Source organism: Cupressus sempervirens, chromosome 5, assembly GCF_028749045.1.
Source record: "Cupressus sempervirens isolate cs-2001-9-10 chromosome 5, ASM2874904v1, whole genome shotgun sequence".
In the NCBI taxonomy this organism is placed as follows: Eukaryota; Viridiplantae; Streptophyta; class Pinopsida; order Cupressales; family Cupressaceae; genus Cupressus; species Cupressus sempervirens.
In genome coordinates this window covers 299,950,482-299,978,150 of record NC_143122.1, presented here as the reverse complement: position 1 = coordinate 299,978,150, position 27,669 = coordinate 299,950,482, and the positions used below count along the sequence as shown (strand labels likewise).

The 27,669-nt window shown below is 34.0% G+C and overlaps 1 protein-coding gene and 1 pseudogene across 1 annotated transcript; one reads left to right on the top strand and one right to left on the bottom strand.

The window, feature by feature from the left end:
• Positions 1-17,320: 17,320 nt before the first annotated feature.
• LOC149555769 (small ribosomal subunit protein uS19 pseudogene) lies at positions 17,321-18,114 on the top strand (annotated as a pseudogene).
• A 4,409-nt stretch (positions 18,115-22,523) lies between these two features.
• LOC149555768 (B-box zinc finger protein 24-like) lies at positions 22,524-25,986 on the bottom strand. Its single transcript, XM_089829922.1, has 3 exons — positions 25,281-25,986; positions 24,080-24,484; positions 22,524-23,169 (listed from the first exon to the last, which is right to left on the bottom strand). Exons 1-3 carry the CDS (start codon positions 25,461-25,463, stop codon positions 22,897-22,899), a joined length of 861 nt encoding a protein of 286 aa, XP_089686048.1. The 5' UTR covers positions 25,464-25,986; the 3' UTR covers positions 22,524-22,896.
• Between the last annotated feature and the right edge of the window lie 1,683 nt (positions 25,987-27,669).

Here is a 27,669-nt window from a genome sequence, read left to right as displayed (position 1 = left end):
TAATCATTCATTGTGGGACTGAACTCTCCATTCTCTAACCATTTGTCATGGGATCAAACTATCTACTCTATTAGCTCTAAGTTGCTGGGTAAACCTTATTTCAAATCTCATTCCATCCTATTGACCGCTCGAACATTCTTGGGCACATCGAATGGAATTTGATCCCGAGAGTCACAAAATGCCATAGGGTGGTAAAATTTGTCGGGGCATATCTCAGAGCTTGTGTAAGGTATGGATTCAATGTTAGGTACTACAGGGTTGCATTGTCGAAACCTATAATAACCTCTCTCACTTTTTGGAGATATGATTCTATTTTGATTTTGTAGCTCCATCATGGGTGATGCCAAAACTTGTAGTGTTGGCTAGTACAAATTTTCCAATTGGTGAATCTCTCTAACCATTCATCATGGGATGGAATTGTCTACTTCATTAGCTCTGAGTGGTTGGGTAAACCCTAGTCCTAGGTTGTCCCATCTCGTTGAGCACTTGAACATTCTCGGGTATGCCAAACGAAATTAACCTGGGAGTCACTAAATGCCATAGGGAAGTGAAATTTGACGGGGCATATCTCAGAGCTCATGCTAGGTATGGATGCAATGCTAAGTGCTATAGGATTAAATTTTTGACACCTACAATAACCTCTCTCACTTTTTGGAGATTTGATTTGATTTTGATTTTGTGGCCCCATCTTAGGTGATGCTGAAACTTGTAGTGTAGTCAAAGATATGTAAGAAAAAATGACAACTATAGCTACATGAATCATAAGAAGATAATATAAAATGTGTTTCCATGAATGAATCTCTTAAAGAGATGGATAAGAAAGCAATATTGATATAAAATTCCATGAATAAGTTAAAAAAATTATTTAAAGTCTTCTCATGTTGTGAAGATAAAGCATACATAAACTCTTGACATGTTTATGATGACAGTAAGATTCAAGCTTAGACATTTACATAATGCATCCAACTCAAGATTCAAATTTCAATGTTAATTGTATAACATTAAAGAATTCAAGTTTCATTTTTCTCATCTTAACAAAAAATCTAAATAAGTTACTCATAACTTGTACAATCTAAATACAAATTAATATCAGAGCCTTATTCACATGTCAAAAGATACTATCAAAGCTTATTCTAATGATTCCTAGCCTTATTTTTGGATGCAAATTACATTAAAATGAAAAGAGAAAAAAGATATATATATATATATAATGATAACCAATAATGTCATCTATGAACAAATTGACACATCAAAGTTGTAAGTTTAATAATGTCATGCATCAAATATATGTCATACATCAAATGTATGTTGAATATGTCCACTAACATAAAATCTAAGATATTTTTGGAAATATAAATAGAGTAACTAAGAGGGGGGGTGAATTAGTTACCACAAAAACAAATCCACATATCCCTTAGATGTCTTAAATAACTAGTTACTGCTATCACTCAGTAGCTACACAGAGAAATGATGTAACTCGGTAGATTAACTTGTTATGAACTTTAAGCATTCACAATTATTAACATGCATGCAAAAGTAAATAACATGAACATAGGAGACACCAAATTTAACGTGAAAACCCAATATGGGAAAAACCACCAAGTAACTAGCTACCAATTTTCACTCTTCTGAAGTGAGCCCTATTAGGAGCCAACCCTGTTAAAGGTTACAAAACACATTGTTAGCGGATTTAATCACCTTACTAGGAGTGGCCTTGCTAGAGGACTTTAGAACAATTTAGTAGAACTATCCACCTTGGTAGAGGATTTACAAAATGGCTGTTAGACCAACTCTATTAAGAGATTTAGGAATTACTATTACAATGCTAAGAAAGTAGCAATAAGTGACTTGAATGAGATGCAACTAAACTTTGTTGATACAAATCTCTGCTCTATTTCAATAGATCCTCATTGATAAAATAAAACTTTGCTTCTCCTCAAAGATATCTGATCCTTCTTCAAAATTCGCTTACACTTCTTCTTTACACAATCAACTCATTGCATGCTCGTTCCTTACCATTAGAATCCACAACTTGACCTTTTATTTATACATTACAAATTGTCAAGTCGGCTCATTTACAAGTTATATTTACCAATAAACCATACATCAGTCGGCTACAATCATTACATTATACAAATAAACTTTATTTCTCAAAACAATGAAATCCTTCATTGACCGACCCTACTTAGTAAACACTGCTCCAGAAAATGATTTCCAGTGTTAAACAAGTGAAGCTCGGTAAACATTGCAAACTCTGTAAAATCCTTTGGAGACTGAGTGAACTCGGTAAGAACTAACTTTCTTTTGCTAACCTTGCTAGCTCGATAGAAACTGATTTCTGCCACAGAAGCCTTCAGCGCCCGAGTGAGCTCGGTAGAAACTGTCTTCACAATGTAACCTCCAGAAATGCTCAGTAGACTTTGTAATTCACTTTGCTAACCTTTTGAGCCTGGTAGAATCTTTAATTCACTTTGCTAACCTTTTGAGCCTGGTAGACTCTTTAATTCACTTTGCTAACCTTTTGAGCTCAGTAGACTCTATCTTTTGCCTTGCTGATCAATTGAGCTTGGTAGACTCTGACTGATAACTGATATGACATTTGTGTAACATCAAAGACAACACATAATTGAAAAATTGTATCCAAAAATATCCCTCTTTGGCATTGATGGCAACATAACATGTCATAGCAGAATGAAATTTGAAAACAAGTCTTTTTCTGACAGAATGCTTCTCCCTCTTACATTTCATTCCACAAACTCCTCAAATATAGTAATCTCCCTCTATGATAGAATTACATAGCTTCTATACAAACATCAAACTCTTCATAAATAGATTCAAATTTTAGAAATATATGACAGTATACTCTCCCTCTTTGACAACACATGCCAAAGACAACACAACCTAAGTGAATAACAATGTACCTTATGTACTGATTCATATACAATATTTGCATGATTATTCTGCATCAACTGAAAAGATCTTCAACTTGATATCTGTTGAGGCATCACTAAAACTTCATTTTAGTGAGATTCAGATAGGGGAATGACCCCTAACTTACTTCTTAGATACAAAAATGCATCCTTAGGTAAAGGCTTTGTGAATATGTCAGCAATTTGTTCCTTTGTATGGACATTCCAATCTGATCTCCTTGTCCTGCACCAATTGTCTGAAAAAGTGATACTTTATTGCAATGTGTTTGGTTTTTGAACGCATCACTAGATTTTTGGATATGTTAATTACACTTATATTGTCACAAAACATAACAACAAGTTCTTTGATTTCTTCCTTCATACCTTCCAATAACTGTTTGAAGCAAACAATATTAGAACAGTTTACTGCTGTTGCAACATACTTTGCTTCTGCTGTGGATTGGGATGTACAATTTTGCTTTTTACTTGTCCAAGAAACCAACCTCTTTCCAACAAAGAAAGCTCCTCCACTTGTACTTTTTCTGTCATCAACGTTTCCTTTGCAATCTGCATCAGTAAACACTTTCAAATCCAGATTACCTCCAAATTTGTACCATAATCCATAATCTTTAGTTCCTTTCAAGTATCTCATGATTCTTTTGATTGCCATCATGTGATTTTCTCTTGGTTTTGCTAAAAATCTTGCTACAATACCAACTGCAAGGGCAATATCAGGTCTTGCATGCACTACATACTGCAACTTTCCAATCATAGATCTATACAATGTCTGATCTACTTTCTTTGATTCATCATCCTTGGTAAGTTTCAATCCAGTACACAAGAGTCCCAATTGGTTTGCAGTCTTCCATACCAAACTTTTTTAGCATCTCCTTGATGTATTTAGATGGAGTGATGTAGATGCCATTCTTACTCTGCTAAATTTGAAGGCCAACAAAGAATTTGATCTCACCAAACATTGACATTTCAAATTCCTTGTTTATTTGCTCTGAAAATTCTTTGCAAAGATCATCATTTCCTATGAACAAAGTATCATCTACAAATATTTCTACCAAAACAATCTTATTATCTAGTCCTTCCTTGATATACAAGCTACTATTATCATTAGTTCTTTGAAAACTAATTTGAATAAGATAGTTATGCAATCTTTCATAACATGCTCTAGGGGCTTGTTTTAGACCATATAATGCTTTGTGTAGTTTGCAGACCATGTCCTTCTTGTCTGGATCAAAAAAACCTTCAGGCTACTCAATATACACCTCCTCATCTAGTATGCTATTGAGAAATGCTGACTTGACATCCATCTAATAAACCTTAAATCCTTTGTATGCAACGTATGCAAGTAAGGTCTCGACACCTTCCAATCTTGCAACAGGAGCAAAAGTCTCTCCATAGTCTACCTTCTTCTTGAGAGTATCCTTTGCATACCAATCTAGCTTTTTTCCTTGAAACCTTACCATCTTCATTCAACTTATTTCTGAATACCCACTTTGTTCCAATCACATTTTTGTGTTTAGGCTTGGGTACAAGAGTCCATATTTTTTTTTCTCTATCTACTCTATCTCTTCATTCACAGCCTCAATCTAACTTTCATTTTCTAATGCATCTTTGACACTTCTAGGTTCAAAATTAGCAAGTAAACAAGTATCTTTCAACTTACTTCTTGTCATAGTTCCTTCAAATCTATCTGCAATGATCTGATCTGGTGCATGATGTCTCGTAACATACTTAACTAATACAAGTTCCTTACCTTTTGAATGCTTTGCATTCTCATCCTCTTGTACTTCAACTTCAAGTTTTAGTTGTTTTGTTTGCTGCTCAGGTCCTTCAGACTCGGTAGGCATTGGCTCGATAGCATCAGAATGTGACTCGGGTTCTTGTAGCTCAGTTTAAACTTCTTGCAACTCGGTTATTGAAGACTTGGGAGTAGAAGATTCCTGATTGACAGGTGTATTTGGCATTGTATCAGGTTCAATGAAAATAAATCTCCTATAGTGTTCTGGTTCCCTTTGGCTTTCTTCTTTAGTTCTTTTTGCAAACTCATCAACTTTCACACGTGCACTTTCTATGACATTGTGAGTAGACAAATTCAAACATCTATATGCTTTACTCTTGCAAGAATATCCCAAAAATATTCCTTCATCACCCTTCACATCAAATTTACCTTTTCTAGATTCTTTCAAAATGTAACATTTGCTTCCAAATACTTTTAGGTAACTTACATTGGGTTTATAGCCATACCATAACTCATAGGGGGTTTTGAATGAATCCTTCTTTAGTTGTACTCAGTTCAAGGTATGAACTGCAATGCTGATAGCTTCCTTCCAGTATTTGATAGCAATGCTCTTTTCAAACATTAGGGTTCTTGCACAGTCCATGATAGATCTGTTCCTTCTTTCAGCTATTCCATTTTGCTTGAGAGTTCCAGGGGCTGATACTTGTCTTTTGATTCCCCTTTCAATGCAAAAGTTATTGAATTCACCACCTCTGTTTGATCTCAAACATTTCAATCTTTTGCCTTTTTCCTTCTCAACTCTGGCCAAATACCATTTGAACTTCTCAAATGCTTCTAATTTCTCTCTCAAGTACATGATAGTCATCATTCTTGAGCAATCATCAACAAAAATAATGAAGAACTTTTCACCAGTATAGATTTTAATTCCAATAGGTCCACACAAATCAGTATGCATAATTTCTAAAACTTCTTCAGACTGATAGTTCTTACTTTTAAAGCTAGTCTTTCCCATCTTGCCAATTTGACAATTCTTGCATATACCAACCTCAGGTTTCTTTATGTTAGGAATGCCTCTTACTTTCCTAAATTTACTTATTTTCACCAAGTTATCAAAGTTCACATGACACAACCTCCTATGTCATAACCAACTTTCTTCAACTTGAGCAATAAAGCATGAACATTCACCAAGTTCAAGATATAACAAGTTACCTTTTGTTTGAGTGCCTGATCCAATCAGCTTTCCTTTGTCATCTAATAGTCTTTCTTTTCCATGCATGAATTCCACTTTGAATCTATTATTAAGTAGTTGTGCCACACTCAGCAGATTGTGTTTTAGTCCTTCTACCCAATATGCATTATCACATACAAGCTCTTTGGTTAGTGAGATTCTTCCTCTTCCTTTTATGCAACAAGGTTCATTATTACCAAACCTCACACTGCCACCATCATAGTCTTTAAAATGTTCAAACTTACTTTTATCACCAGTCATATGATGAGAACAACCACTATATATGATCCATATATCATTTTTTCTCACATGAGAAATAAGTGTCATTTCCTCATCATTATTAAACTCATCTTTCATAGCAATGTAAACAATTTCATCATCAGAATCATTATAATTCTTAGCCATGAAACATGTTTTCTTACCTTTGTCTTTGAATGATTTGAAGTCTTTCTTGCCATTGCACTTGTGACCTTTCTTCTCATCCTTGTTTTGCTTATTTGGACACTTAGCAGCAATATGTCCAGTTTCTTCACAAGAAAAACAGATTAGAGGAACCTTACCTTTGTATTTTCCTTTGCCTCTTGAATATTTCCTTACTAGTAGAGCTTTAACCACCTCAAGGTCACTATCAGAACTCTATTTTGATTCTTCTTCACTTTCTGACTGAGAATCTTTTATCTTCTTACCTTTCTCCTTGAGGAAAATCTTGGCTTCAAATGTTGATTCAATGTTCTTGGTAGCTGGAACATGGTTATCATAGTTATCTAGCTCAAATGTAGTCAATCTTCCAACTATGGCTTCTAGATTTATCTTATGATTTGCTTCACATCTTCTTTCTTGAATTGCAGAAACTTTGATTGCATAAATGAGAAGTAATGTTCTAAGAACTTTACTTATAATTGTTTCCTCTTTGATATCTCCTCCAGAAGCTTTGATTGGACTAACACTTGCTTTGACTCTTTCAACATATTTTGCAAAGTTTTCATCCTCTCTCATCCTCATTTGATCAAATTGACTTCGTAAACTTTTTTCTTTGGCTCTTCTAACATTATCATCACCTCCATAGATATCTTTCAACTTGTTCCACATTTCAAAGGTAGGTTTGCAATCCTTGATATCATCAAATTCTTCATAGCTTAGGGTAGATGCAATATCTATCATCATGGTGTTGTGAGTCTTCTTCTTAGCAATGTCATTTGCAGATAATGTGCCAGTAGGAGTTACATATGCTTCATCTAGATATTTCAATCTTGTATCTCCAATGGAAGCCAGATGGAGTCTCATGAGACCTTGCCATGCTGAAAAGTTATCCTTGTTGAGCATTGGAATTTCCCTTTTGTAAGACATCCAGATCTTTCGCTTAGATCCTTAAAATCATTTCTGCAAGCACCAAAAGATCTGATACCAATTGTTGGAAATATAAATGGAGTAACTAAGAGGGGGGGGGGGGGGGGGGGGAGGGGGTGAATTAGTTACCACAAAAAAAAATCCACAGATCCCTTAGATGTCTTAAATAATTAGTTACTGCTGTCACTTGGTAGCCGCACAGAGAAATGTTGTAACTCGGTAGATTAATTTATTACTGAACTTTAAGCATTCACAATTATTAACATGCATGCAAAAGTAAATAACATGATAATAGGAGACACCAAATTTAATGTGGAAACCCAATATGGGAAAAACCACCAAGTAACTAGCTACCAATTTTCACTCTTCTAAAGTGAGCACTGTTAGGAGCCAACCCTGTTAAAGGTTACAAAACACACTGTTAGGTGTGACCCTGTTAGAGGATTTAATCACCCTACTAGGAATGGCCTTGCTAGAGGACTTTAGAACAATTTATTAGAACTATCCACCTTGTTAGAGGATTTACAGAATGGCTGTTAGACCAACTCTGTTAAGAGATTTAGGAATTGCTACTACAATGCTAAGAAAGTAACAATAAGTGACCTGAATGAGATGCAACTGAACTTTGTTGATACAGATCTCTGATCTATTTCAATAGATCCTCACTAATCAAATATAACTCTGCTTTTCCTCAAGGATATCTGACCTTTCTTCAAAATTCGCTTACACTTCTTCTTTACACAATCAACTCATTGCATGCTCGTTCCTTACCATTATAATCCACAACTTGACCTTTTATTTATACATAACAAATTGTCAAGTCGGGTCATTTACAAATTACATTTACCAACAAACCATACATCAGTCGGCTACAATCATTACATTATACAAATAAACTTTATTTCCCAAAATAATGAAATCCTTCATTGGCCGACCCTACTCGGTAAACACTGCTCCATAAAATGATTTTCAGTGTTAAACAAGTGAAGCTTGGTAAACACTACAAACTCTACAAAATCCTTTGGAGATTGAGTGAACTCAGTAAGAACTAACTTTCTTTTGCTGACCTTGCTAGCTCGGTAGAAATTGATTTCTGCCACAGAAGCCTTCAGTGCCCGAGTGAGCTCGGTAGAAATTGTCTTCACAATGTAACCTCCAGAAATGCTCGGTAGACTTTGTAATTTGCTTTGTTAACCTTCTGAGCTTGGTAGACTCTATAATTCACTTTGCTAACCTTCTGAGCTCAGTAGACTCTATCTTTTTCCTTGCTGATCAACTGAGCTCAGTAGACTCTAACTAATAACTGATATGACATTTGTGTAACATCAAAGATAACACACAATCGAACAATTGTATCCAACAGGATATATGCCCACTAATTCTTATACTTGTTTCCATCTCTATATCTTCTCCTTTCCACGAGGGGAAGGAAAGAAATCCCTAGAGGTCTTGGGTCGTTGTGTGGAGGGAGATGATGGGGTCTTCCTCACATGCTCACTCATCCTCTTGTTTAGGCTCCTCTCTAACTGGAGATGATACAAACAAAGTATATATGAATCAATAATTATTATACATTGAAATCAAATATATGTACACAAAAAATTAATTATTTTCTTACCACCATCAAATAGTCACTTTGTACATCCACGTCAAAGGCTTGCAGATGATTGGGAGTAAGAAGGCCCTACAATAATTCAATCAAAATAATCACTCGATCATATTTATAAATACCATTTGAAATTTCAATAATAACTATTATAAATAAAAACTAAAACTATGAAAAACTCGTTCATACCTCAATCAATGGCTTTGAACTAGTCATCACAGTAGCAACTCCATGATCGATGGACTAGCGAAGATGAGGAGGAGTCTCTAATGTTAACAACTGCAAATAATATAATACAATTTACATATTTTTAATAGAATATAATATAATCAAATGAATTAAATTAAGATGAAACAAATGTACCTCTAGGAAGCTCTTATCATGCCTAGGCTCAAAGACCCTTGTGAATGTCAATGGTCCGGCAGAGAACTAATACACATGGATTAAAAAAATTATCAATCCTTCATATGATTACTTAATAAATATATGTATTAATTTAAGTGATTAAATCAATACATACCTGTTGACTCATCGATGAGACGTAAAATGGGGTCGGGGAATCTATACTAGGGGCCATCAACACTCTTACCCTAAATTTTGAACAATGTCAAGACATGCTAATTTATTAGTCATTCATTGCACATACAAAATGTGATCAAATTAGTTTATTATAATTGTAATTTATGTGTGTGTCAATGCCAAATGTCACACTCAGGAAGTCATCAATGACCAGCCCATTATCCAGTGTCTCCAACATGACTGTCAAATTGCATAAGGATCCATGACGTGCACATGTGACTGCAATGTAAAGAAGGCTCCTCCTCAACTAATGGACTAGCACAATGAATGAGGGTATGTGTCAAAGAATTGATAGTCCCTATAGTACTGGTCTCTACACGTTCCTTTACAACTAAAGGAATAATGACATGCTCACCCTGTGGCTTGATAACAAACACCCTAATTGCATTAGGGTCATGATGTGCCCTTGACCTCTCAAATGGAGACCCCCTATCTCGACCCTGAGAATCTAACATGTCAAAATAATCATGGATCTCCCTGAGAAAAAATTCATAATACAATTTCCTTAAGAAATATATTGGAACCTCTTGATTATTGTAGGGAGGGGCATCAAAAACCATCCACCATCTATCCCAAAAGTTATTTCTAATATCATCATGGATGCACCAATGGATGGGGACCCTTTTAGTTGTAGTTTTAACAATTTCTTGTTCTCTTGGCTTTTTAAATAATGCACATATGTTACCTTTCATTATGTCCTTCTTTTTTTACATCTTCATAGGATAATTTGTTTGCATAATATCTTCTTTTATATTCTCTCTTAAAATGTCAAATATCCAATTGACCACTAACAGAAGCTACCTAGTTCATAATGGACTCAAGGGAGGATGTCAATTGTGTTTTCATAGGATTATTTTTCTCGCAAGATTTTAACCTATCAATGATTGCTTCTAATTCAGTTTTCCCTCTTTCTATTTCATTCATTATATTGTCTTGGGTGACAAGAGGAGGTCTTTCAATCATTTTGATCTTGTGGAGAGTTTTCATTTTGATTTTGTGGAGGATTTTGATGATCAGGTTGGGGATTTAGTGGTTGATTATTCACATTTCTTGATAAGAAACCAATTGCATTTTTAAAAAAAAACTTGAAGCAAAACTGAAAAAAAACTTACAAAAAAATGCTAAAACATACAAAACATTGGAAAAAAAAGGTTAGAAAACATACTTGATGAACCCAATCTTGATCTCTGGTGAGGAGGAGGCATTTTGAGGAGAAGAGTGAGAAAAGATTTCACCTTCTACAAAATGTGTGCATTTTTGGGGGCAGAGAAGGCAACCAACAAAAGAAAACCAAAAAATGGAATGGGTCGCTAGTTAAAGTCCATAAATAGGTTTTCCAATAGCACACATGTTCTATGGCCTAGGCTCCACAAGTCTAAGGCTTGTGGAGTGGAACCCAGGCCATAGTGCATCCACATTATTGGAAATTTTCAAAAATAAAGATGTGTGTCATCTTTTTGGCACCACAACTTGGTGCATTCACCCATTTGTAATTGCTTATGTGTACTTGATGTGTATGTGTATATTGCTTCTTCATTGTTATCTTGTGTTGTTTACACTTTTTTTTAAAATAGTACAATAAATACTAAATCATGTTAGGTCATTTATCTTGGGCTCCCAATCAGGGCGTCACACAAAGTTACAGATACAAAAACCTTTGACAATGTTGATATCTTTTACATTTGATTTATCCTTTGGATCTCGTTGTACACAAATTTGCACACTCTGATTTTTCTCCTCTCTAACATCAAGTTCACACCACACAATAATAGCATAACAATGTCATAGACATCACACAACTTCACATCTAAATTTATTTCCTTTATACCAAGTAATTATATTTTGTTGGTCTTCATGTCTTCACACGTGTTCCAAAATGCAAAATCATACTTTTCTCACTTAGGGTTAACATATAGGATGTCATCCCTAATTGGCTAAGTATATTTTTTGCTAAACAAAAAAATTCCTTAACTTAAAATACATCTTTCCTTATCTCTGTCATATTTTTCCTATGTATACGCACAATCACTAAATTCTTAATATCTCTATCTATGTTGCTCATAAAAAATCACTCTCCCATAAAGGGTCCTTATAACCTTTTCTTTCTTTCCTCAACTGTGCATGTGCCAATTCACAATTTGTCAACTTCACAAGCTAAAACTGTGTCTGTGCTAAAATTTGAACTTTTTGATACTTAGACAATTTTCTGAGTTGTCAACCCAAAACTATATCTCCATAATGTGTTGACTCAATACAGATAATATGTTGCCATAAATTACAAACTAAATACATTTCCATATTCTCCTATTAGAAAGATCACCAACACATGTATCTTTTGGCATGCCTTAGGCCTTCCATTTAGAGATTAAAAAAATCTTATTCCATCTTCTCAATTTTTTGTTAAGCTCATTCTTGACCCAACACCACATCTATTTCATATCTGGGAAAATAAAGAATGGGATTCCTAAATATCTAATTAAGTGTTTAGGGCCTCCCTATGACAATCCATATTTGGAGACCTAGGAAGAGGGGAGTCATTTCATCCAAGAAGGATGGACTTAGATACAAATATCTTACTAACAAAAGCTAGACATAATAGGTCCAATTTTTACATAAGCTTCTTAGATTGATATCCTCTAGTGTGAAGAGGACAATTGTGTCATCTATAAACTTTATGTTAACAAAATCTTCTCCATTACGAAGTGTAATCCCTTTCACTTTGGGGGTGATGGGATCATCTCGTAGAAGGTAATAAAGAACATTAGTTGTAATGGAAAATTAGGGCAAGGGCTAGAGTACAACCCTACGTAATGAATCTAGAAAGCATGATAGGATTAGTTTAACAATGATTAATATCAACTCTTATATTTGTATATTTTAGAATGGTTCTGATTATGTGTTGAAATTGCATTGGGAAACTCAGTCCATCCAACATCATGAAGATAACTTTCCACTCAATTCCATCATGCACCTTCTCATAATCAATCAACATCATGCAAGCCTATTGTTGAGAGTATTTTTCCTGACTAGTGATCATATTTTCTAAAATATACCTATATTTGAAAAACCCTTTTTGGGTGGGATTGATTTCAAAAGTCGGTACATCAACAAATCTCTTTATATCCAAGATTTTGGCAAATAATTTATATGAAAGATTGAAAAGGGTTATGGGCCTCAAATTTTTTATAAGGAATTTATCACCTTCTTTAGGAATCAACTTGCTTATCCTTGCTTTGATTTTTGCTTCATGAATCATGTTTTTTGGATAATCCTCAGAGAGTTCCTAGCATGAGTAAGGTCTAAAGTGACAACAATATTAGAGGGGTTTTTCTTAAGGTATTCTTTTGCAACCATTGGCTTCTCATGTAGGGTTGTCTCAAGCATTCTTTCATCCTTGGCCAGCTTCTTCCCTACAACTTGAAATAGCCTTTTCCAAGTTGTCAAAATCATATGCTTCATTTTGTGTCCATGTATTGAAATATGAGATAATAAAGGCAACATTTTGAACTTCCTCACACTCCAAAATAATCACATCCAATTCAAAGGAATTAATATTAGGTCTAATGCAAGAAGCATATTCCTTGAGAGAAATTCCAACCATGATGAGGTGGTGATCAAAGAGTGAATAGGGAACAATCTTTCTGTAATTGTCACTTGAGCACTTGTTAAGCCTAAAGAATCCCTTGTTTGCATAAAATCAATCAATTATGTGATAGATTTTATTCTTCCCTTTTTGAAAGTTACACTAAGTGTACCGCACTCTTAGATTGTCACGTTTATTTCTAGCAAGGGGATCCCATAAGTTGAGCTTTTAAATCATCTTTTTCCAAAGAATTTCTCATCACCTTTCCACGCAAATATGTAACCTCCCATTTTTTCACAGGTCTTTCAACCATGTTAAAACCCCCTGTAATGATCCAAGGTGCGCCCTGAAGTTGTGAGAACCATTTCCACAGTTCTATTTTGTTCCAATATTCATTATGAGCATAAAAAAAAAACACCCAAAGATAGGTTTTTGTCTTTCAACACAACCCAAACTTCTTTGTTGCATAGAGAGAAGCCCCAATTCAAGACAATATTCTCCTACCTAATACCAACGAGGATGAACAAAACCACCTTTACCTTTGCAGTGATTAGTGGTGAATTTAGTGACTCCCTCCAAATATATTGAAGATTGATGTCAAGGTGGAAGTGAACAACCTTGATCTCTTGCAAAAAGAGGAAATTTGTATCTTTGTAGAGAACAAGAAACCATTTCACTATGTATTTTTTGTCCAGGGATTCTGGACCCCTCACATTTAAAGATGCAAACTTCATATTCTTGAGGAAGTATACATGGGAGTCTGAAAAGTCTTATAAAACTTGAGCAATAATTTGACTATGGTCCTCTTACCAACTTTGGAGTTAGTAGAACTTGGCGGTCTACTTTCTCACTTTGAAGTCAGTTGAGCACTCAATACCCAAAGAGGGAACATTGGGGGCATGAGTTTTATCTTTCAAGCTCCTACGAGTGGGATCTCTATTGGCCTTGTCTCTCGTCATACCTTCTATGCTTTTAAGGGATGTCAAGGCCTCACCCACTTTTGAAAACCTTGTTTTGATAAGTCTTACACCCAGGTTATATGTGACCTTGGCCAAAGGAATCATGAATATAAGTGGACAAATTTTTTTTTATAAAAATGCAACCAATATAAATATTAAAATTATTTTTTACATAATACCTCAAGCATATATATATATAAACGCACAATCAAATCATGTCTACATGTGGCATTTTCTTTCCTTACATATAAATTCAACCACTGTTTATTTTCAATATTTTTTATTATTAAAATATCATCTCAAATAATATCAATATATTTTAAGAAATAAATGATAGAAAAATAAACTCAAAACGCATATTTTTAAATGTAGTGCACTTTTATGTATTGAAAATTTATTATAAGTAATATTATATATTTTTTAGTTTTTTATATATAAACCATCAAGAATTGTTATTAATATATGAAATCATGAATTTAGAAACTTGTTTAATTAATTTGATATTTTCTATATTATTAATTTTTGTCTTTTTTAATTAGTAAGAGGCCAATTATTATTATGTGTTGGGAGGATAAGAAGTTGTCAATGTCATGTTGTAAGCTCTTGCCTAATTTATATATTTTTTAGTTTTTTTTTATAGTTTTAATTAGTAATTCTATATTAACTTATATCATTAATTAGAATAAAAGGTATTTATAAATTTTCTCAATAAATTTTCCTATATTTATTATATATTAATTTTAAAATATTTTTAAATATATTATATTTCTTATTAATTTGATATTTTTATATTAATAAGTTATTCTTATTTTCTAATTTAGTTGATAGGCTATTATAGGTGAGAATTTCACTTGAAACCTGTTCGACGTTTCAAAACAGCCTGTTATTTTTGAGGTGGTTTGGAGTTTTAAAAGTCAAATTAGATTTACAAAAAAGATCTCAGAATCAAATCAGATTTATAAATCACCATAAAATCTAAGCAATAAGATCTCATAATCAAATCAAATTTACAAATAACCATAAAATCTAAGCGATTCCATCTTTACCCTATATCAAACAACCTATTATTCCATAAATACAACAGAACAAAAGATAGAAAGTAGGGCAACATCATAGGTGGCTTGAGGAATCGAGATGTTTATGTGAGCTTTGTTTTTCAAAATCCCTATAGAGAATGATGCCCAAGTCATTTGTAAGGGGAGGGGCGACACCTAGATGCCCCGCTTGCAATGGCTCCAATAGGGTTCGCTCTACTTCCCATTAAGGTTCATATCTCTTAACAACCAAAAGAAGTTATAGTTGGATGCCTAGAAAATGATTGAGCTCAGAAGAAAAGGCCAAGCAAGGGAGAAGAGTTGAATCATGAAAAGGCCTGCATGGTATAATGTAGCAACACCCCTCACAAAAAAAATTGCATACTAGAAAATCGAGCCTCAAATATTTATTTCATGTTTATGAAGTTTTGGAGATCTTCAATCTTGTGATGTGGGTCATTTTGCCTTTGTGAGAGTAACTAGAAACTTCACACTTATTTCCATTGCTAATTGTCTTTCATTTGAAAATCTACAGCCTCTAGATCTCAACAACTTCTTTGTTTATTTACTCCTCATTCAACATATGTGGAAAATAAGTATTCTCCATGTTATTGAAGCGATATCTTACTCCATGCTATAAATATGTAATAACAACCCCCCAACTTCTTCAAGTTTCTAGCTTGACCAAATGTACCTGGGTTTCACACAAAGAAAACCTACCTAAGCTTTTTGGTGTCTCATGGTAGAAGAATAGTGGAGCTCCTAGCAAGCAAAGAGAGCTCTATTGTACAGAGAAAAAGGAAGTAGGGCTTCTAATGGGTACATGATTATGGAGGCCTTTACAAGGAAAGATATCAACTTTACATAAATTGCATCTTTGGGTTTGTGTTTGAGGATCTTCTTGCTTGGGGGAACTGAAAGAGATTGAGAAAAAAAGGCCATAAGGCCAAAATAATTTATGACACAATTGATCATAGCAATGGATTGTATGGGTGCACTGTGGAGAAGTCTACACGATTTCTAATAAATCTTGTCTTTTTACTTGAAAATAGTGAACTTGAGAATGAGTTTATCAAATTGGCAGTCGATGAGAACATGAATTTGAGAGTGAGTTTCTCAAACATGTAGTCAGCAAAAACATGGTGCAGTCTAAGAGACAGAGATCTATAGCTAGAGCCAGGGCTTCAATTTGCAATCCATTCCATTGGTCGGAGTGGAGAACCCAAGGCCTTTCAAGGAAATATTTAATTTATCAAATGAATTTTGTTAATCTCCATTGATAATTTTGAGAGGTCAAATAAATGATATTTCTTGACTTGGATACAAGGCAAGATATTGATCGCATCATTTATAGATTTTATTCAAGGATTATTGTTGTTCTTTCTTAATCATATAGTTGAAACAAATGGCATGTATAATTTTAATCCTTGTCATCATGTGGAGTATTTTCATCAAAAATTGGCATGATATGAATAGTTTCGAATGAGAATTAAGAATTATTAAAAAGAGTATAATTCAAGTATCTTCATTGAGTTAATTATTTTGTTATGTGGATTTCCAACAGATGCAACTAAGAATTGTAGTACAGTTTGCAAGTCGATGCTTTTGAATATATATTTTTTCAGTGTTCATTGTGTGAATCCTTCTCAACCCTTCTCTCCCTTTCACTTATTTTCTTATTTTAATGTTACATTTTTTCAATTTTTGTCATTTGATCAATTGGGAACACCGAACATGATAAATCATAGGGTATGGCTTTTCTTTCATGTGAAAATTGTTACGTTATTTGTAGCATTTCCAGATGTAGTTTGAGCTCTTCCCCTTTCATATTTTCAAAAAGGATTTATATCAAAGATTCACTTATCTACATCTACTACATGGCCAAGAGATATGGCAAATGGATAATATCCAAGAAGAGATGTTGGTCATGATAGAAAAGTAACTTGTAGTTAATTCCATATATGGATCTAAAGTGTTGACTCAACTCTGAATGACTCGTTGAATTTGAGAGCAAATACACTTGATGCAAGCAATGGGTAGCATTTTATGGAACTGAGAATTAAACTTTCTTCTTTTGAATGAAATGTGGATTGTATGATGCTAAGATCTCAGTATACCAATCATGAAGAGACATTTATCCATTCAATATTCAGGAAAAACCCACTATGTTCTTTCCTATTATTAAATGAAACACTCAGGGAAGTGACTCATATTCCTTGTAGAATAATTGTCAATTTTGAAAACATACCTATATAAACATATGTATCAGTTAAAACAAGGCATAACTCAACATTTTTTATTACATTGAATATCTCCATTATCATGGCGAATGCAGATGTGGATTTCGGTGATATGCAAACAAAGATGAGAAGTTTGAAGAATTTCACATTGAGAGGGCATGATATGGAAGCTCTAATGGACATGCCTCCAACTTATGTTGTGAATGAGTTGGGTGCCCATGCAAGAAGAAGTCTCCAATGTGGTATGGGAAGGTAGGCCATTTCTCTCATCAAGAAGTTGAGGAGAGCAAAGAGAAGTGCTCCTCAAGGAGAGAAACCATTGTAAAATTTGGCAGCTAAAACTACATATATCTAGTTAGTATAACATTGCACAGATCTAGTCAAGAAAGAGAAAATAATTCATGCCGAGATAAAATAGAGAAAATAGAGTTATTAAACAATGAATTTTACTAATCATTGATGATTACAAAGTACATCTCAATGTATGATATATACAAATCAAACCACCACAAGAAGCGAAGTTATAGTGAAGATACAATTAGTTAACTAAAACATGAACGACAATCACCCTTGAACTGCTCTATAACTGAATGAGTCAGCCATAATTACAGATCAAATGAAGGTGTTCCAAAGTTAGAATTAATAACACCAATAGCCTTTGGGTGTTGAAACCCACATTAGAAAGATTACCATTCTCATTGAAGTGGTTGGGAGTATTGTGGCCATTTACAATGTTAATACGTTCAACCAGGTTGAATCAAGGCTAAGATGATTGGACATTATTTAGCATAGTTTTTTGTTCCTTACAAGCCTGTCAAACATGGAAGGCCTGGAATTAGTGTCACCCATTCATCTAGGTTTATTCCTCTCAAATGACTTAATATGCATTTTGTCGTTTAAGGATATACAAATGTGGGTTCTTTTGGGTAGGTTTTTGCTTTGCCTTTTCTTATGCAAGTTTGTGTGAAGTATCTATTATTCAGCTGGTATTTGTTGTTTTTAGAGTATTTGTCTTCTTTTTTGGAGTATGTTATATGCTTGCATAGTACACAACTTGTGAGCTGATTGATTTACTGGCTTATTTCATTGTGGAGTAGTTTGTGATTGTTTTATATTTAGAAGAAAAGAGGATAAATGTGAACATTTTATTAGGAAAAATGTGTCGTAGATAAGAGAGATATTTAGATATTGATTTTTTTAATATATATTTTGAATTTATTTTTTAAATCATAGTCAATTATGTTAATATTTAATAATTCAACATATTATGTGGAGAGATATAATGGTACTATTTATTTTTATTACAAAAACAAAAACAATAAGTCTATTGTTTAATGTCTAGCCAATTAGAAAAAGTAATTTTTCTTTACAAATTTTGTTGTTTATATATATATGTTAAAAACTTTATAGATAAGAAAGAAAGAAAGGGGGTTTTATAGTCCATGACACTATGCCATAGTTTTTGGGTTTATGTATGGTGACAGTGATATGGGACTACCTCATACTCTTTTTCGAGAGGCGCTTGGCGCTACAAACGAGGCATACATATCCTACGCCCCAGTGGGATTTTAACTTGTGACCTCTCTTTCAAGATACAAGTTCTCCACCACTAGGCCAACTCATATATATATGATCAGCTATCGTAGTGTCACTTTCCTTTCGCATGCATTTGAGCCAAAGGATGTGTTTATTAGGGAGATTGCTTAGTTGGTCTTTTTGGATGATCGGCCACACTAGGACTGAGACACAACTTGAACTCCCACAAGGGGCAACCATGGGGAATCTTGGACCACGGGCGAAAGCCTGATCCAGCAAGGTGTTCAGCTAGGCAGATCTCCATTTGATCCCCCTACCTTCTAAACCATTTGCTTTGTCTCTCATGGACTTACTCCCTCGTCTCCTATCCCAGCGGCTATATCTGATCGAGTCAAACTGTACAAGATTGAGCAGTGGCAGGAGATATTTGTAAAACCTGGAGAAGAGTTGTCTATCTCCATATGGCAGTTCTTTCTACAGTATATTTATAAAAATGCATTGATAATATGCCAAACTTTTGTGTAGTTTTAGTAAGGCGACCTTACAAATCTTAACTACACAATAGAGACACAAACTTCATTAGCACACAGACCTAACAAGAAACCCGTGGCCACTTCAACAATCAAGTGCTTTAACTAATAACTACAATGAAAAGATTCAAAAGATAAAATTAATTTAAAATAAATAATGTCTTATTGATTTTTTATTGTTCACTAAAAATGATTCAAGCCAATGACTAGCTATGTAGAATAATGTGCTTGGAGTCTTTGGTTTTTTTAAAGATAATTGCTACTAGAATAATATGCCTCTAGTCTATTTTTTAAAGATAATTTCTATTTAAGTAATGTTGTTGATGGTGTGCAAGTTTCATAGACTTGTATGATTATAAACACATGCCTAAGTACACAAATCATAATTTTGATACCCATCTTGATGTATGATAGTTAGATCTTGAATTAATCAAACAATTCAAATCTTGAAAGTTGAAAATCAAACCATAACAATAATCTTATTTTATAGATATAATGAAATGTAAATAATAAATCATGTCAATTATCTTATTTGAGGAACGTAAATGTAGTCGTAATATGAATATTCAATCACCCATTCAACTTGGGCATGCATCAAGATTGGATTCCTCACCCACGCCTCACGTCTCTCGAGAGGTATTTTATCATAGGGCATTCCAACATTACATCCTTTGTTTGATTCTCGCCTGTCTTTACGCATGCAGAAGCAATATCTATACCAACGCTTCCCCCAATCTTACCATTCTTCAGAGAATAAGGGGCCCCAAATAGCCACATAAAGACGAAACGAAAAGCCCACAATCTTTTTCAATCCTGCTACAAAACTAGCACTTGCACCCAAAGGAGCAAGGAGTACGCAAATAGTGACAAAAGGTGCAAGTCTATATAATATGATTGTTCACATTAAAAAAAATTGTTAGACATTTAATATAATATTGTGACATGGATCAATGAGTTTGGATTAAAGTCTATACAATTGAATTCTCATTGCAATATCACAAAATTACATAAATAACTAAAAATATTGCTTTGAAATACCTATGGAAAAAATAAATTAGTGTTTGAAACGTTAGTGAATTTTAAAGAATCTTCCATATTACAATTTCCAAATAAGAAAAATTGTAACAATAATGAACTAGCATACAAATCCTTAAAGAACCTTTAAAAATGCACATTGTGTTCCTTACCAATATAAAATATTAATAAATATTGATGGTTCCATATTGCTAGATAAAAGCTACAATGATATCAATGGACAATGTAAAAGGTCACCATAAAACATATTGGTAAGTAAACCAAGACGATATCTAGAAGCTAATCTACTTCTTGAGACACTCAAACTATCTTGAAAGATACTAACAAACTCAAAAATAAAAACTATCTCATAGCAACGTGCAAATGTGATACCTAATTCATAAATTGTTGAGAAATCTCATTTCAAGTGCTCACCTCTTGAGATTAGAAGATGTTAAAGAATAGAAAGAGAGATCTTGGTGCCTCCAACATGGTAACTACTCATCTACCTATGTCTGGAACAAGTGAAAAAATTAAAGGGAGGTAGTAAATATTGTGTAGACACGTGACTATAAATCCTAAGAACCACCTATATATGTGGTTGATTGACTTGATAATTACAATGGCCCACGTTGGAACCAAGATGACCCAAACAGTTTACATATAACACCTATATCTTTCAGTAATCATATAGAAATATAACTATCCATGTCATGGGCGCTCACCATACATAAATCCAAAGGATTGACACTTCAAAAAATAACAATTGATATTGGTAAAACATAATGACAAGGTTTGACTTTTACAACTATAGCAAGAGCTCACTAGACGACTTTCAAATAGAACCACCATTATCCTTAGATTGATACTCAAGAATTAAAATTTATATATATATCACAAAAAAAGAAGAATCTTGATTGCAACAAGTCTCAATAGAGCTCCCTTAATATATACGAAGTGTTATAGGTATTATGAGAAGATGCCCCTTCTGGACGCAAATCATATTTTTGAGAAAACCATTTCTTCTTGTTCCAAAAACAAACTGCCCATTACTTTGTAATACATAAAATATATTAAATTTGCAAAAAAAAATGTGTCTAAAAGATTCTACTATTTTCCTCGAAAATAGTTTAGTTTGTGGGCAAAACACATATCAATTTAGCTTTTTTAAAATTTTATTTTCCTATTCTACATTTGTTTTATGATAAACTTATATGAATTTAAGAACAATTGAATTGAACTACCTCGAATTAACAATGTTTAATTTGTTTCAAACTTTTGCCTTACCCCAAGCATACACCGATAACCTACACAACCCCCTTTTGCACTCAACTGCCCATAGGTCCCCACTCCATTACTTTTCTACTCTCAACAACGACCCTCAAATTTCTGGACCGCTTATGTTGATGTTATAAAATAAAATTATGTGAACAATAATATTATAAAGACTTGCACCTTTTGTCACTATCTGCTCCTTCCAGTACAAGTGCTAGTTTAACCTTTTATAAGAAGTGACCAAGTTCTTGTCAATATCAATTATTTTAATATAAAACATTTAGTATACTTCATATATGTATTATACCAATCCTCATGTAGGGGCTCATTTTAATATAGAAATACATCAAATCAGATATCTCCATGTAGCCAGAGTGTGACATTTCGATTCTCCGGTGGACAGTCACCTAAATCATTGACAAAGATAGAATTGAAAATATTCCCTCAAATGTGGGACTAATTTTGCTATAAACTCTGATGAAGAGTTCAATCAAATCTAGCTAAGATCCTCCCACTTGATTTTGTCTTACACTTTAAATTCGATTCTATGTTCTTGATCACCTCCTTGATTTAGACGTTGGTTTTTTTAAATCCCAGAGCTCGACAGATGCCTTCAAATCGTTCTGTTGGCCTGCGATAAGTGCTCAGAATAATAAAATACAGTGCACGCTAGCCTAGCGTAGGCTCCACACATGCCATTATTGTACCAATCCTGCGTTGGTATTGTAAAATCCCAATTTATTATTATACTCATTCTAAAGTTTACCCGACAATTCTGGAGGCAAGATAAGTTGATAACAGTGCAACGTGCAATCAATTATCTTCTTTGTATGCCACTCGCATATGCAATCCAAATTATCCAATCCATACAGTCAATTCAAGTGAGTTTACAGTTTTGATTACATAGAACTACAGTCAAAAAGAAAGAAGTGAGTGAAATGCTTGATCCGCAATTTAGATTTCAAAATTCATGTGGACTTACAGTCTTGATACCCCTCCATGTATCTTACATATAGATTTTTGTAAAATGCAAGTTTAGAAGTTACAATCAAAAAACGAATCAACTAAAATGCACGCCAGAATTCAAAGTCCAAACGGATTTACAGTTTTGATATGGGAAGAAACTTTTGTAGCTACGATTCTTACATTTCTGCCCGAGTTACAGACTGATTCAATAATATCAATCTGGTTTCAATGTATGTATGGGAAAGAGCAAGAGAAGATAAGAGTACCATTATGAGTAGTTGTGGATAGAATACAAATAATGGATCTTTTTCTTACAGTGGGTAGTGGTTTTTTTGTTTTACCAGGATGGTCTCATTCTCTTTGTGGAAGTGATGGATGGAACAAGGAATGTATCATCTACATTGGTGAAGTTGGTGAAGTTGGTGAAGAATGGCTTCTGTTTTGGTTTGGTCATGATGGTGGAATAAGAGTATGTGAATGTTTGGGCTTGTGAAGGTGAAGGAGCGTTTGGCACCTCTGCAAGAGAATCCCCATAAAAAGCTTCTGCTGGTAGACTCAGACCCAGATCTGCTACCCAGTCTGCAGCAAATGCCTTTCCCATATCCTCCGCCTGTATACAACACAGCACCATTTCAGTACAAAAATTCATTTAAAAAATAATAGGCTGAAGTTTAGATTAATTATTATTGTATTTAAGTTTGAATAGAGTCAAACTCAAGACCTTCTAAATGAGAAGTTCACAACTTATCATTATGATACACTTTCTGATCCATTATTGTCAGAACAGAAATAAGAAAAATATGAATTATACTCACTGACCTATTATCAGTCAATCAGACAATAAACATTAGGAAAGGCATACGGTTTTCTAATAGGTCATCTGTTACTGCTATTTTGTCTCTGGCAAATAAATGTATGTAGATGGTCAACTTACGTTAATGCTCTTCATAAATGGTGAACCGGGACCAAACAACTCTCCTCAGCTGAATATAACAATATTATTCTTATTTTCATTATTTTATCTGATCTCAATATTCTTTTCCCTACTTTTGTTAGACTCCCTCAATTTCTGATGTCGCAAAAGAAGAAAAAGAAAAGGGAAAAGGATAAAGAAGATATGAGTACCAGAAGCTTATTCTCTGAACTTAAAAATAAAAGTAAACTGGAAAAAAACCTAGGAAAAGCACTCCTGAGAATAATGAACAAATGAATACCAATAAGATGAGTAAGGTATAAGTCAACTGGGAAGAAGAAAAAGAGCTTGGATCAATAAACAGTTAAATCTTTCAATTTTTACTTTTAATTCTATTGAAATTTTATAGAGATTGTAGTGTTTGGTTTATTATCAATTTTTTTAATCACACCATGTCATCCATCATAGGATGAAAGAGAGAAAAGAGATGCAAAACAAAGTTATAACATAATCTGATTCAAAAACCAAACACTATAATCGTAATGGATTGTGAAAATTTAATCCCTTTCCATAGAGATATCATAGAGATATCTGGTTTAGGGATTACCTTAGATGGATTTCCAACGGCAAACCAGTCCAGAGGTTCAGGGGAAGAAGTCAGGAATTCCTCCACCTCATTCAGAAACTGCGAAATATCTCCATTGCCCTCCCCCGCTTCTGAACATACAGGAGAAAATACCGGCAGATCGGTCAGTGGATTGGTCTTCAGTTTCTTGTTCATCTCATTTCCATTGTTCTTCAAGTTCACCTCCTTCTCCTGGTTAATAGAGCAATCAGGACTCACTGCTGAAGGCGATGTATCAACTGGCAATGGCTGTAGAGAAACTCTCAGACCAGGAACCAAAAGCCTCGTATGCTTGGCAGTCAAATCATTCGCGGAATGTACCGAGAAATCACAGTCCCTGCAAAGGAGCGCACGATCCTCTCGGCAGAAGAAAAACGCCCTCTTTTCCTATAAATCACAGGTCAAATTCATATGAATTTGTCCTTAAAATTCGTATAAAACCCATGAATCAATTCATAAAACAGAAGATTTACCAAAACCACATGAATGTGATCTATACATTTATGTAAAACGCGTGTATTCATGAAACAGGAGATTTACAAAGTTCATATGAATCTGTCCTAAACATTTTTATAACCTAATTCATAAAACAGACGATTTGCAAAATTCACATGAATGTCCTAAATATTTCTGTAAAACCCATGTATTAATTCCCAAAACATAAGATAAACAAAACTCATATGAGTTTGTCCTAAACATTTTTCTCAAAACCTATGTACAAGTTCACATTACAGAAGATTTACGACAACAGTTGGGGCCTAACAGATCAACTGGAGGACTTGGGTCTTTCATAAAACAAAAGATTTACAAAATTCATATGAATGTCCTAAACATTTCTATAAAACTAATGTATTACTTCCTAAAACAGAGGATTAACAAAACTCAAATGAATCTGTCCTCAACATTTTTCCCATAACCCATGCATAAATTCACAAAATAGAAGATCTACGACAACTATTAGGGCCTAACAGATCAACTGGAGGACCTGGGTCTTTCAGGAAACAACGAATATGTCCCTTTTCACGTCAACGGTTTTTCAAATTTGATTTGGAGCTGTGAATCATTTAGATTATAAATGAGGAACTACATTTTCAATGAAATTTAAATCTTGATGGGAAGAAGAAGAAAATCACAAGATGAAACTATTGTCATTCATATAATATACTTTTAGGTTTTCAAATACCTGACAAATGTCACAGCGCGGGAAATCCTTTTCAGAATGGAGGAGAGAAAGGCGAGGATGTTTACTGGCAAGCTTGTTCGCATCGTGCACTTTCGAATCGCAAGTCACACAAAGAGCCGCTTCATCTGCACAGCAAAACACCGAGGCCTCCACATTCTGGCACACATCGCACTCAATCTTCATTTTCTCGCTGATTTTTCCCTCTCAGCCGCCAAAACTTCGCCCAATTGAGGTACTGGAGGAAATGGCAGGGGATTTGTCTGCCTATACCGCCAAATATGGGCGATTGGGGGGCAGAAGAGACCGTATATAGTTGTCCTAGAGAAGAGAAGAGAAGAAAATAGAAGATATTTTGTACAGAAATGGTATGCTGGCGGTGGTCCCTTTGCCTTTGTGGGCTCATGTATAATTGAATGGGGATGGGAGGGGCTTCAAAAGCCGAGAGAATGGGAGAATCGGGATGGAGGAAAGTCACATGCTCAGGTCCCGCTCTGACCTCTCTCGGGAAGCCCCACTGGCAAATGGGCTGTAAAATAATATTGGTGCCGGTGGCATAATGGGCAATGGGCAGACGAAGCTGCAGAGGATATGCGATATGTCTCATCCTTTTTACATTATTGTAATTGGGTATGGCTGCCCTGCCTCTTCACGGCAACGGTCTCAGAGCCGCCGAGGTTGGTCCCCATTCTCTCATGTGGGTTAACATGCTTGCTCCCCTCTCCTCCCCATATTAGATTGTTTCATCTTTGGAGAGAAATTGGGATTTTGTGATGTGAGTGGTGTTTGATGGGTGTCATGATCTAGGATTATCTTTAAAGGTTTCTTTAGCTAAGAGTCAAGGACACTTTCTACATAACAATATATTTGCACCTTAACAATTAGCTAACATATCTGTTAACATATTAATTATTGTTAGCAACATATTCTGATTTGGTGCAGTATCTCGGTCTTATTCTTTATGATGTTGGAGTCATCCTCTCAACAAGACTTGATCTTCTGGGGACTCATTTAGAACCATTCAACTTCACCAGTAGACCAAAGACACATTGATAATAATAAAAAAAATGCACAATTTAATTCAAAAAATTAATATATTAAATACTTCACTCATTCTTCATTTGATGATGGAGTGTGTTATCCTAAACATTGATGTAAAAAATTATTACACGATTCAAAAACAACTCGTCCAAATCTTATAGATAGTTAAAAAATTATACCTTTAAGTTGAATAAACTAAAAAGTGATTCTAATGGTAAACAACTTTAAAATGAATCATTTGATTCTTTATGAGATTGCTATAAATAAAATAGAGGCACTTTCTATGTAAGCAATTACTATGGGTGAGTCTCATACTATGAGAATGATTGAATAAATAGAAGTAGGTATTCGATAAGAAGTAGGTCTATATGGCTTAAGATTGTTTTTAATGAAACTAGGAATGAAAAAGAGGAACATTAATGAATTAAAACAACAAATAAACAACAATCTCCTTAAACATATGCTTCAAGAATAACAAATAGGAAAAGAATTATAATAACAAAGTTTTGTAAATGTGGGGAGTAGGTCAAAGGAAGGTGGGGTTGAGGCCCAAGATTTCTTATTGTTTAGTTATTCTCATTACTTATATGTGAAAAGAGCTTGTACAAAATTATATATAATTTAAATTTGTTTTCAATGAAACGACAATGAAAGCAGGAAACATGAAAGAAACAAAATAACAAACGAATGAGCAAATTAAATATGTACTTTAAGAGAGAAAGTTTTTGAATAGATGCTTTATCCTTTGAACATTACTTAGATGAAATGAATATTAAGCCTTTTTAGCCTCTTCAAGGTAGGTTTGTGTGAATCATTTGATCATAAAATATGGGCAATGAGTTTGACTCAAAAAGTAGACATAGAATTTGATAAGAATACAACAATTTTATTCATTATAGTAAATAACTCTTACTTATCCACTTTGTAAGTTGTAAAGGTTATAATAGACAAATGTGTATAACAATTCTCAGTTCCAAATAGAAATTGAAAAGTTCAAGCTATCAAATATGTGTTAGCATTTTTTCTTATATGGGTTATCTCTATGCTAGAGTAGAAACAAATTTGAGTTTTAAGTTTTGTTATTTTGTAAATTACGTAGTACGTTGAGTGAATTTGATTTTGAAGAAATTTTATGGTTAAGCATGTTACACAGTAGCATTGGGATAGGGAACTTCCAGTAAAGTCTTTTGTTTCACCATTTAGATGCAATGAGTACCATTTAGATGCAATGAGCATCATTTATATGCAATAAATACCAAGAGATCCATTCATTCTAAGACATATGGGTTTATGTGAACTATCACTCATGAAATATAGGTTAATGAGTTTGACTCAAAACCTACACATTTGA

Coding starts and splice junctions, on each gene's coding strand:
- LOC149555768 (XM_089829922.1), bottom strand. CDS start 25,463: ATGAAGATTGAGTGCGATGTGTGCCAGAATGTGGAGGCCTCGGTGTTT. Junction 24,485..25,280: donor CGCGCTGTGACATTTGTCAG/GTATTTGAAAAC, acceptor TGTGATTTATAG/GAAAAGAGGGCGTTTTTCTT. Junction 23,170..24,079: donor CCGTTGGAAATCCATCTAAG/GTAATCCCTAAA, acceptor TGTTGTATACAG/GCGGAGGATATGGGAAAGGC.